We start from the raw sequence: 12,987 nt of genomic DNA, 5'->3' as shown, positions 1-12,987 counted from the left end.
CTGAAACAAGGTTGGAGTCTTCCTCAAAAGATATAAATGGAGCTGACAGAAGGTTCACTTTTTAATGTCTTATATGAATGATTATAAGTTTATTTCATGACAATCCCATTTTTTGCGGTTAGTCCCGAGGAAATCCAACATGTTACCAGGCGTGAATATCTTTACATCTTTCTGCTACCAGTTGAGAGATGCCACCACCTCCATTGGGACAGGGATTTGATCTGCCAGTGTAATGGGAGTGCCCTGCCACATATTGCAGTATTTATAGACACTGTAAAGTACAACATTGTTCAGGACTCGGTGATCAGTTTCACCAGCTTGTAAGCAAATGAGTTGATGGCAGTATGGGGCAGATCTGTGCACTAACAAACACAACAGCATATGCACACAATACCCACGCAATGCAAACATGGACATGCATACATGCTCGCACAGCTGCATGCATACATGCTGGCACAGCTGCATGCATACACCAATGTGCGCACACAGGTATGCGCATGGACATGCGCACGTAGACGCAATCTAATTAAACAACAGCTCACCCTATCCGCAGAGTCTGTTTAGAGATAGTTCAGAGAACCGCAGCAAAAAAAGTACACAAACTGAACCACGGCAATGTCTCCCAGTAGCAGCTGAATAATTTCTCCAGCAAAATACAGCAACTGAATGATAGAATATACAAAGCAGAATTAGTAAGTTTGCAGATGACACCAAAGTGAGTTGTGTAGTGGAAGTGAAGTAGAATAGGAACTTGATCAAATGGACCAATGGACTGAGGAGTAGCAAATGGAGTTTAATTTAGATAACTGCGAGGTGTTGCATTTTGGTAAGACAAACCAGGGTAGGACTTACACAGTTAATAGTTGGGCCCTGGGGAGTGGAACAGAGACACCTAGGGGTTCAAGTGCATAGTTCCTTGGAAGTGGTGCCACATGTAGACATGGAGGTGAAGGCGGCATTTGGCATGCTTTCCATCATTGCTCATACCATTGAGTATAGGAGATGGGGTATCATGTTATACAGGACGTTGGTGAAGCCACTTTTGGAATACGTTGTGCAGTTCTGGTTGCTGTTCTGTAGGAAGGTTATCATTAGATCATAGATCATAGATTCCTTACAGTGTGGAAACAGGCCATTCGGCCCAACAAGTCTACACCACCCCTCTGAAGAGCATCCCCTACCCCTGATTTCCCCATGTCTAACCACCTAACCTAAACATCCCTGGACACTATGAGCAATTTAGCATGGCCAATCTACCTACCCTGCACATCTTTGGACTGTGGGAGGAAACTGGAGCACTCGGAGGAAGCCCACGTAGATACAGATAGTCACCCGAGGATGGAATTGAACCCGGGTCCCTGGCGCTGTGAGGCAGCAGTGTTAACCACTGTGCTACCGTGCCGCCCCAATTAAATTGGAGAGGGATCAGAAAAGATTTACCAAGATGTTACTGGACTATAAGGCGAGGCTGATTAGGCTGGGACCTTTATTTTTTGCTGGAGCGTACGAAGTTGAAGCGTGGTCTTAAAAAGGTTTATAAAATGACGAGGGGCACAAATAAGATGAATCTTTTTCCTAGGGCAGTGGGGTTCAAAACTAGAGGGCATAGGTTTAAAGTGAGAGGAAAGAAATTTAAAAGAGACCTAAGGGGTAATTTGTTCACACAGAGCGGGGTGTGTGAATGGAACAAGCTGACAAAGTGTTAGAGGCAAGTACAATTACAGCATTTAAAAGATATTGAGAAAGGTACATGAGTAGGAAGGGTTTCAAGGAATCTGGGCCAAATGCAGGTAGATGGGACTAGTTCAGTTTAGGAACCCCGGTTGACGTGGATGAGTTGGACCGAGGGGTCAGTTTCTGTGCTGTATGACTCGATAATATACATGATGGTACGAAGCTGATATGTTCCTCTTCCAGCAGTTTGTTCTACAGGCTGAGTGAAGGGGTTTGTGGGGTAGTGACAGTACCTCTATCCTGGGACAATGTGACCTGCCAGGTAGGGTTTCTTTTTCAGTATTTATCCAGTTTCCCTTTTGAAAGTTATTATTGGTTCCGTCTTCATTGCCCTTTCAGGCAGTGTGTCCCAGATCACAACAGCTCACTGTGTTAAAAAGAATTCTTTGCTGCTTTGTGGTTTCTTTCCTGCTGTTTCAAAATCTGTAGCCTCAGGTTTTTGAGCTGTCTGGCTGTGGAAACAGTTTCTCCAAGTCTACTCGATCAAACCTGAAAGTCACTGATTCTGATAGTGAAACATAAAGTTAGTTAATGTTGCACATTTTACACATTTATTGTAATCATTGAATCATAGAATCCCTATAGTGTGGAAGCAGGCCACAGTGTAGAAGGTGAACTGAGGTTGTTGTAGGGAGGAGGAGCAAATGAAATCCTTGCCAAAGAATGTAAAATCTTTATTTTACATTTGCGAAAGTTAGGGAGCCGTTATTACTTGTGAAAAAAATATCATGGATCCTACTGTAATGAACACTGTCAATTGTTAAACTTAAATCCGAGATTGAGATCTGGGGGTGTAATAAAAAATTTAGTGAGTACCTCTTTAAAATCTTCCAGCTTTGTGCGTGTGCAATGAAAGCACTTTCGCTTATGATTGCTCCAGTTGGAAAAAGTTGTGTTTGGGGTGATGGCCTTTTGTGTATTGAAGTGTCAGTAATTTTTGTTTGAAAAGTTGCCTTATGCCAGTTGTTGTGTGCCATTTTAAATCCTGTGGTGTCTAAGAAAATAATGCTTTCCGTGTGTGTTGTGGCTTTAATGGAGAGTTGATAATTATTGAGGATATTAACAAATTCTTCTAATTCTGTTCTGAATTCAAATGCTCCCTATGTCAGCATGTATACAGAAAGTATTGTTATTGCATGACGGCATCACCTAATAAAGCAATTCGTGAGAATGAAATTGAAGCCCCCAAAATTTAAATAATAGCCCCCAAGAAAATCTCAGGAGGAGCCCTAAACAAACATTAACAGTTTGATCCCTATTCAGTGAAGTTTTTATTACAAAATTTGGAAGACTGGATGAATAACTTTATTACAAATGCTTATTTTTAGTGATGACCCCATTTTCAGCTGAATTAGTAAAACTGCACCAGGTTGCCACCTCTTAAACCCATCCAGGACTGAGAAAATGGGGGATTCTGTTTTATTCTGTACGATTGTATGACTGTTACATCTGTGATTACGCCAATAAATTGTTAACAGGAGATTGCAGGCCACGCTATCTCTGCCCAACTTCCTGACTGAAAAACTTGACAACTGGCTGCAATGGAAAATTGCATGAGCAGGACTTTGAAATGCTGCTGAGATGCAAACGGATTTAACATAAAGACAAGTTTCATGTGTCATTTCTTATTATTTCCCTTTGTTTTTATTTAAATCAGATTTATTTCTGGATGTAGTGATATTGTCACTGGATTAGTTCTGGTTAACGGTCTTGGGATGCAGCATTTTACCACAGCAGCTGGTGGGATTTAAATTCAATTAATAAAAATCTCTGGGATATAAAGCTGGATTCATTAACCAGGAAAACAATCATAATGAACTTTAGGGAAGGAAATCTGTCCTTAGTCAGCCTGGTTTACATGTGACTGCAGACCTACATTGACTCCTAACTGCCTCTGAAATGACCCCTCAAGCTGTTGAGTTCAAGGGCAGTTAGGGATGGACAACGAATGGTGGTCTGGCAAGTGCCCCCCCACCCCCAGATGCCTCTCAGCACCAGGGACCTGGGTTCAGTTCCACCCTTGGGTGACTGTATGTCTGTGTGGAGTTTGCACATTCTCTGCGTGTCTGTGTGGGTTTCCTCCCACAGCCCAAAGATGTGCAGGTTAAGTGGATTGGCCATGCTAAATTGTCTGTGGTGTTCAGGGATGTGTAGATGAGGTGCGTTAGCCATGGGAAATGCAGGGTTACAGGGATGGGGTGGGTCTGGGTGGGATGCTTTTCAGAGGGTCAATGTGGACTTGTTGAACTGAATGGCCTGCTTCCAAACTCTAGCGATTCTAGTGATTCTATGGATAAGAATGAAGGAGAGCAAACGTATTTTTTGTAGCAATAATTTTGTCAGATGTCAATGGCTTGTACAAAGGTGGTTCTTAATGGAACCTTATTGTATCAATCCTCCTCCATCTTTGGAGAAACACTGTGCAGTGGCTACCATAGGATGTACAATTAATGGTATTCATATCATGGAAGAAAGACTGGGTTATATTTCTGTAGCACCTCTCGGTGTCTCAAGGCACTTTTTATAGCTGATTAAACGCTCCTTTAAAATTTGACTGGTGGGACGTGACGTCTCTGGCTCAACTACTATTGGTTGTCCTTCCTGAGTTGCCCAATATGAGGTAGCAGTGAGCTTCCTCCTTGAACTGCTGCAGTTCAAGTGTAGTCATTGCTGTAGCTTCAGAGAGGTTAGGGGATGTGATTTGTATTGTACCTTCAGATTCTAAACATTGTCTTCCAGAGTGTGATGCTGCAGGGACGCTGAAACACCAAAACCCTGTCATGTCGACTGAGTAATACACCCCCAGCTCGAATGTAACCTACTCGGTGTAGAGATCCTGTGATCTACTAGCATCTCAGCATTTGACAAATCATAGGGCATTGCCATATTCCTGATGTTTTGATTCAACTAGTTACTAACTTGTAATAAAAGCAGGTGCAATTCCTCCGTAAATATTATAGCTGAGTAAGGAGATGTTCTTTCATTGCATGAGGGGCAAAAGGGAAGAGCCTAAATTTTTCTGTTGATCTCTTTCAGTTTGCGGTGATATCCATGGTCAGTTCTTCGATCTGATGAAGCTGTTTGAAGTTGGTGGATCTCCAGCATCTACTCGCTACCTCTTCCTTGGTGACTATGTGGACAGAGGTTATTTCAGCATCGAAGTGAGTGTGAGGGCTTGTCTGCTGTGTGTGTAGGTTGGGGTTTGGGTGTTGGTCATGGAGGAAACTAGGCTGCAAAGACCTTCCATCCACATCATCATTATCTCCACACTCTGGTATTTCCATGTTCCTCTGGTAGATCTCTAGTCCTACACCTTCGATAACCTCAAACTCAACTAAATCTCTGCTGCCCTTAGCTCTCACCGTATCCTATTCACCCATCACCCTGTGTTCTCTGACTGACATTGACTCCTGCTGTGCTAACACTTTGGTTTAAGCATCTCTCATCTTGTTTTCAAATCTCCCCATAGCTTTGCCCCTCCTTATGATCTGAAATCTCCTCAACCCTTTGAAATATCTGCACTCTTCTCATTCTAGCCTCCTGCACACCCTGGATTTTAATTTCCTGACCACTGCTGACTGTGCTCTTATCTACCTGGTGTCTAGAATTCCCTCCTGAAATTCCTGCCTCTCTTTTCTTTTTTAAGATATTTATTAACACCGTTTCCCTTTGACCAAGCTTTTAATCCACTTATCCTAATATCACATTACACAGTTCAGTGTTGGATTCTCTTTAATAATGCTTCTGTGTAGCACCTAGAAATGCTTTACTGTGATAAAAGCATGAGAAGCTATTAATGATAGGGTGGACTAATTCTGAAACAATGCAGGAGTACAGAACCAAACAATTAGTGCCCCTTTTTAAATGTACTTTCTCATTGCTGACTGACAGACAGACATTGGCTCCCAATTATTTTCCTGACCTCTAACCTGTGACAGATCCACTCTTCCTTCACCTAGCAGCCTAGCAGTCAGATACAGGAGTCCCACAATCAGCAATTCTCCCTCTAACCTTCCATCTCTCCCCACTCCCTTTAAGACATTCCTTTTCAACACCAACCCTCAGTCTAGGCTAACTTCTCAAATCTCTCCTTTTTTTCTCCATTTCCATTTTACTGCTGTCTCTGAAACACTCAAGGATGTATTTTAACATTAGAACTGAATTGTGGATGTTCTAATTTCCCTGTCCCCATGCTGTTCTCCCCTCCTCTGTGTCCTCAAGTTGGATTCGATGGAAACTCAACCTATATACAGTACCTCTCTCAGCTTCAATACTTTCAGAAGCATTAATGCTGTTGTCAAGTCAGAAGAGCAGTTTCCAACTTTAATAACAAATGGGTCATCTGTTTTCCTGATATTGGTGAGGGATGACCAGGGTAACTCAGCTGTTCCACTTCAGAGTAATGTCCACTGCTGGTGCTTTGTTCAATGTCTCATTCAAAAGATGAAGCCCCTACTCGTTCTGATATTGATCTGTGCATTCTAATGTTGCATTGCTAGAGATTGGATCTCAATCTCCTGACTCTCCGGTGAGAGAGCTACTCACTGAGCAGGAGTGACACCATGTTGTAGTGCCAGGCCATCACTGGCTCTCCCTTCATTTGAAGATGATTTAGGCTCCACTCAGGGTCATGGGCTTGTGTTGTGAGACTTCATGAGAGTGACCAGGCTGATTACTGACCAGCAGATCTTCGGGTGACCAGCAGTACAGAATGTCCCATGAGATAGTGGGATCTGGAAAGCAGGATTTGTTTCCCGCTGGTCATCATTTAAGGTGTTTGGACTCATTGTGATGTACTTTGATGGACAAGGTATTTATTGCCCTTTTGAATGATTGATAGCATGGCAGTGATGTCCTGCTGATGCCCTGTTTGCTCAACTCACAAACAATCAGCATTCCAGAGGAGGACAAAGAAACCACGGCAAAGACACTGTGAAGCTCTTGTTGAAGCACAGCAGTAAAAGTGGCAGGTCATTGTGGCAGTGGGGGTAGAGTGGCTTTGAGATATCAAAACAACCCAAGTTCTGATTGTTGCTGGTCTTCCATTGTTTGGAAATACAGTTACTATTTGATAATTGAAGTTCCACCGAGTAGGCCAATGTCTATCCTTTTCTCTACTTTTAGGCATCAGTGAACTGACAGGCAAAGTGAGACTGAGGGTATTGTATTGAGTAAAACGCTCGACCATGCTCTTCGGGCTGATTGCAGTTGCTGCTACTCTCTACGAAACCCAACCTGAGCTTAACATGGAGTCAAGTTTATTTCCTGCTTGATTAATGAGTCTTTTGACTCCTGTCCATTTGGAGCCAAATCCCTTCTCAGCACCTTTTGAGTACCCTCACCTTTGATTATTTCTTGTCATTTTGTGCTTAACTACTCTTAAACCTAATGCTGTGGTCGCTATTTCTGAGATGCTCCCACTGACATAAACTCCACTCAACTCTGCAGTGTCAGATCCACCACTGCTTCCATTCTCATTGAGTAAGAAGGACACTGGTCAAGCAAGTTCTCCCATACACATCTGAGGACTTTGTCCTCCTCCTTTGCCTGTTGGCCTGTTTCTTCACCAGTCTATGTGAGGACCATTGACATGTTTTTACATCTTGCTGAAGTTTAATTTGTTTCTTCAATGTTTTCCCACAATATTAGTGTACTGTACAGTGTAAGAGCTCCACATGGATGTTGCTGTTACTGAAGGGTAACTGTGCCAAATGTAGTCTAGTGCACGGCTCAGGTTCAAGTCCCACTCCACAGACACAAGCACGTAACAAAAACTGGCAGTGTCAGTGCATTACTGAGGTAGGAAGGCTATTATTAAACTGGAGAGGGTTCAGAAAAGATTTACCAGAATGTTGCCAGGACTGGAGGATTTGGGTTATAAAGATAGGCTGGGACTATTTTCACTGGAGTGTAGCAGGTTGAGGGATGACCGTATAGAGGTTTATAAAATCCTGAGAGTAGTAGGTAAGGTGACTAGCAAGGGTCTTTTCCCCAGGTACCCAGGGTAGGGGTGTTCAAAACTAAGGGGCATATTTTTAAGGTGAAAGGAGAAAGATTTAAAAAGGACATGGGTGGGGGGATGGGTCAACATTTTTACACAATGGTTCACATGTGGAATGAACTGTCAAAGTGGTAGATGCAGGTACAGAAACAACATTTAAAAGACATTTGGATAAGTTCATGAATAAGAAAAGTTTGAAGCGATATGGGCCAAGTGCAGGCAAGTGGGACTGGTTTAGTTTGGGAATGTGGTTGGCGTGGACTGGTTGGACCAAAGGGTCTGTTTCTGTGACTCTATGCTGCATTGTTGAAGGTGAGGTCTTTCAGATGAGAAGTTAAGCCAAGACCCCCTCTGGTCCATGAGGTGACATTAAAGACCCCTGATGATATATTTTGAAGGGGGGTTGCGGGGTCGGGTGGGGGTTTTGGGAGGTGTTCTTTTCCTTGTCCTATATCCCTCAGTCAGCAGCACTTGCAGATTATCTGGTCATTATCACATTGCTACGTTGTGGGCCCACAAATTCACTGCCACATTTAGTACCAGTGACTACACTTCAAAGTTATTTGATCATCAATAAAGAGCTTTGGGATGTGCTGAGGTTGTGAAAGGTGCTATATAGATACAAGTCCTTGTTTGTTTGGAGACAATGATATGATTCTGAAACACTTAAACACTAACTGCTGTGATATTATAATGTTCTAACTCCTTGGTTAATAGATATAGCACTTTCTCTAATGTCATTAACTTTCAATCATAGAACTTATTTTAATCTCCTGATGGCTATATTAAAAAATAGAATTATACAGTCACTTCTTTCATCTTCCCTTTAATTTTAAAAAAAAGTCTCGTTTATGCACTGGTGGAAACCGGAAACGGCAGAATTGTTTTCAAAGACTATTTGACATTGACACTGGTGACTGAATTAAAATGTACAGTTGATACTTGAAGCATTTTCTCTCCTGATGCTAATGCACTATAATGGCCTCAATCAAAACTTCCACTCAGTAATCCCACTGACAATGTATGTGCTGTACTCTCCAACACACACTCACACAGGGGCAGGCACGCAAGGACATGCGGGGGTAGGCGTACACACGTGGGCTGCTCAGCATGCACACGTGCAGCAATGTTGACTGCTCCTCCTTCACTTAACTCACCAGGAAGCGGGGTGGGATCCTTCTGATGAACCGGTATTGGGGATTGGTATGAGGTGCAAATTACTTGATTCCTAGGAGTACCTCAAAAAAGAGATGTGCAGACTACTCACATAATTCTTTTCCAATCTGTGAATTGAAAACAACCTTTGGTCAATAATATTGGGGTGACTGACATAGTGGACTGGGACCTAGACTAGAACTAAAATGAATCGATGCGAGAGAAATTGAGTTCTCTTGAAGCCCCGGTTTAATGACTTTCTGCTTATTTGAGCAAACATCACAGACTGGGGATCGTTAATCTCACTTGCCTGAGTCACTGCGTTATCCTCTGCTCACAACACACTCTTCAAGGCTCGTTTTACTGTCTAATTAAAATACTGAAGGGTAGGGTCAGCAGGGTGCCAAGATAACCTCATAAAATGCTATTAAGAGTGACATTATTTTATGAATCTCATCTGTGTCAATAATGAAAAGCATTGCAGTACGTGCCTGTTGTTTATTGCTTTTAAACATGTCACATGTAGATGTGTCACACCTGGGCATGTTAAAAGTTTGCTGCTGGATGTCAGTGTAATGCTCCGATGGCAATTGATCAGGACCCGAATCAGATCACCTCCAGAAATCGCCACATATCCAGGTTGACTACTGATAGATCTGTGGACCAGCGAGATGGGTTTTAGTACAAAAGTCCATTCAGTCAGCACTTTACCACAGAGTATCTTTACTGAACACACTAGAGCAAACAGCCTACAAAGTGTATTTAAAACAAGTCTGTATGAACTAAGAAAATTTCTTAATCAAAACTGCAAAAGTTGCTAGAATATCTACTGAACAAAATGCAGTAAGTCAACAACAATCACAAGTGAGTTATGGATATCTTTGAATCAACCTGTTCAGAGATGTTATGACACACCTCAGGAGCAGGGGAGAGTTGAATCTGGGCTCCTTGCCCAGAGGGAGGGACACTACTGCTGTGCCACAAGAGCCCAATGTACAAGTTTAATATGTGAGTAAAACTAGTCTACTTTGTATTGTCTCAAGGTGTAATTGATGGGGAATTATCAAATCGTTTCCATTCAGATCCGGAATAGCGATGTCATGTAGCCAATATCCACTGACATTAAATTGAAAACAGGTTAAATAATGTGTTAGTGGTACAGCTGTCTGTGATAGATGTGCGCTGGAAACAAGACTCCTGAAGTTCCAGTGCTTCCTTTTTGATTTAATTTTGCCAAGGTGGGAAGGATGGGATGGACTCCTGCCATCAGTGTAATGAAGAAGTAAAGAGTTTGAGCAGTGGTTTCTGCAGGAGCCTTCCCGGTGAAAAACTCACAGGCTCAAGTCAAAATGGGAGAAGTCCAATTTGTAATTCAAATAAATCAAAGTGAAACAATTGTTTGCATTTACATAGCGACTTTAATCAAATACAACATCCTGGGGCACTTTCAAATGTTTTTACAGAATGTTTGGCAGCAGGCTGTATGTGAAGATGTGTAAATACGCTACTGGCTTTGTTCATGCATCTCTAGTTCCCAGAAGAATTAGTCATACTATCTGTTCCAAAATGTAATTCCTGCATGTTTTCAAGAAAAGCATTATATTGTCCAAACACTGGTGTAAATTACAATCATGTCGTGACCTCAGTTCGATACAGTGGCTACAAGAGCAGATCTGTGACTGGGAATACGCCAGCAATGACCCACCTCCTGACTCCCCACTTGCCCTGGATGGGTGCAGCTCCAACAACATCCAAGAAGCTCGATACCATCCAGGACAAAGCAGCCCCCACTTGATAGGTGCTACGTCCACAAACATTCACTCCCTCCACACCAACACTCGGTCACAGCAGCGTGTTCTATCTGCAAGATGCGCTGCAGAAATTTATCAAAGATCCTTAGATCCCACAACCATTTCCAACTAGAAGGACAAGGGCAGCAGATATATAGGAACACCTTTACCTTCAAGTTCCCCTCCAAGCCACTTACCATCCTGATTCGGAAATATATCACCGTTCCTTCACTGTCCCTGGATCAAAATGCTGGGCCAAATGGACTGCAGTGATTCCTGAAGGCAGCTCACCACCACCCTTCTCCAAGGCAATTGGGAATGGGTAAGAAATGTTTTCAGTGATGCCCACCTCTGATGACCAAGTATAAATATGAAAACACTGCTCACTAATATGTACAGTCCGTGTGATGATATTCTCCGTAATTCATGTCTTTTCTCTCTCATTTTCCAGTGTGTGTTGTACCTTTGGGCCTTGAAAATCCTGTATCCAAAAACTTTGTTTTTACTTCGTGGAAACCATGAATGTCGGCATTTGACGGAATACTTCACTTTTAAACAAGAATGTAAGTAAGGAATGTGCCTCATTCTGGTGGTTAAGAAGGCTGTTTGTAAAAAGAGCCTTCATAGATGATTGTCTAGAATTCTGCCAGAAAATTGCATCCAATTCTGGGCGCCATAGTTTAGGAAAATTGCCCATGCTTCTCACAGGGTGTAGAGATTACTCTGAACACAACCAAAGCTGAGGGACTTCTGTGAACGTTAGAGAGATTGGAGAAGTTGGGGTTGCCCTCCTTAGAACAGAGGGGGTTGTGGGGAGATTTAATGTAGATGATCAAAACCAAGGTGTTCCACTCATTTGGCGAAACTGCTTCCAGTGACAGGAGATTTGGGAGTGAGAGGTCACAGATTTAAGACAATTGACCAAAATGACAGAGGGGAGGTGATTCTTGTCAATACGATCAGTGGTTATGATCTGGAATGAGCCGCCTGAAAGGGCAGTAGAAGCAAATTCTCTTCCAACCTTCATAAAATTTGAGGGCCCTCTTTGTGGTGCAGTGGTAGTGTCCCTGTGCCTGGACCAGGAGGCTAGGTTTTACCTGCTCCAGAGGTGTGTGATAACATCTCTGAGCCGGTTACTTAGAAAAATAGGTTAAATTTAAGAAAAAGTTTGGACAAATACTTGAACGTTTGGGAGAGCAGAATGTGATGCCCATTAGGTGACTCTTTCAAAGGCACAGGTATGATTGGCCAAATGTTGCCCTGGTCCCTTGTATGTTTCTGTGACCTGCTTATAACATATGCCAAAAGAAGTGAAAAATTTTGTTTGAAGTAACTGATGATGTCCCCAGAAAACCTTCTGTGAAGCCTCACTTCGTTTTGGAGATTGTGCGATACATAGAATATTAAAACCACTGTTTCCGGATCGTTGTCTCCCTCTGCTGCAGGCTAAGGCCAAAACAGTATCAAGGTTTTGAATATGACCAGCACACCCCGTGTGCGCACAGGCAGCCAAATCGGTCACGTGATTTTAAAAAAATTCATTAACTAACATTTGAGGCAAAGATGCAAGGAGTAAGTTATCACAAGTGTGAAGCTCTTCATAATCCTCTGTCAGAGTGAAGGCTGACACTGAAGGTGCATCAACAGCACCCCTACTTCCCACTAAATGCCTCTCAAAAGATCCGCAAAGTGTAGCAAAGAGCCCGAGTGTGACTTGATTCATCAAAAACACTGAGACACAGTGGCATCTCTCTCTCACATTGCAATTCCAGACATTATTCACTGTAGTGTATATTGGAATGTCTGAGGGAATCCTGTGGACTCTGTCCCTGCTTCTGTTGCTGTCAGTGTCCAGTTTGCTTAAAACAAAAGAATGTTGAAACTTATTCCCAACTACTGTTTTTCCCCTCGCCTTCCGAACCTCACCGACCGGCTACAATGCAAACCCAGCTTTGTCACCCTGTAAAACTTGCTGGGTGTCAATAACCCTACTGAATCGGAATTGATTTGATGCCAACAGCAACTTTTCATTTTTATAGCACCTTTTAATGTGGTTTGCCACTGGACCTTATAGGAGATATGAGGCTTGGTGAGCAACGGCTTGGCCAAAGAACTGTGTTTTAAGGAACACCTCAAGAAGGGTAGAGAATGGGAGAGATTTCAAGGAGGAATTCTAAAGCTTAAGAAGTGAACAGCTTAAGGTGCAGTTTTCATCTGGGGAAGGAAAGCAAACTGGGATGTTTGAGATCAGAACACGAGACCAGCAGAGACCAGGGAATACCGTAGGTTATAGGAGGCTCGAGACTG

The 12,987-nt window shown here is 42.7% G+C and overlaps 1 protein-coding gene across 1 annotated transcript in view; it reads left to right on the top strand.

The window, feature by feature from the left end:
• Positions 1 to 12,987, top strand: part of LOC109916628 (protein phosphatase 3 catalytic subunit alpha-like) — a 286,452-nt gene that overhangs the window by 164,287 nt on the left and 109,178 nt on the right. The window contains exons 3-4 of the mRNA XM_048613193.1: positions 4,771 to 4,895; positions 11,132 to 11,243. Of these exons, the coding sequence (XP_048469150.1) occupies positions 4,771 to 4,895; positions 11,132 to 11,243 (237 nt within the window). The remainder of the gene's footprint in view (positions 1 to 4,770; positions 4,896 to 11,131; positions 11,244 to 12,987) is intronic.

Source organism: Rhincodon typus, chromosome 1 (assembly GCF_021869965.1).
Source record: "Rhincodon typus isolate 14 chromosome 1, sRhiTyp1.1, whole genome shotgun sequence".
In the NCBI taxonomy this organism is placed as follows: Eukaryota; Metazoa; Chordata; class Chondrichthyes; order Orectolobiformes; family Rhincodontidae; genus Rhincodon; species Rhincodon typus.
Note: the sequence above shows the minus strand (reverse complement) of the source record. Positions and strands in the feature narration are given on the sequence as shown.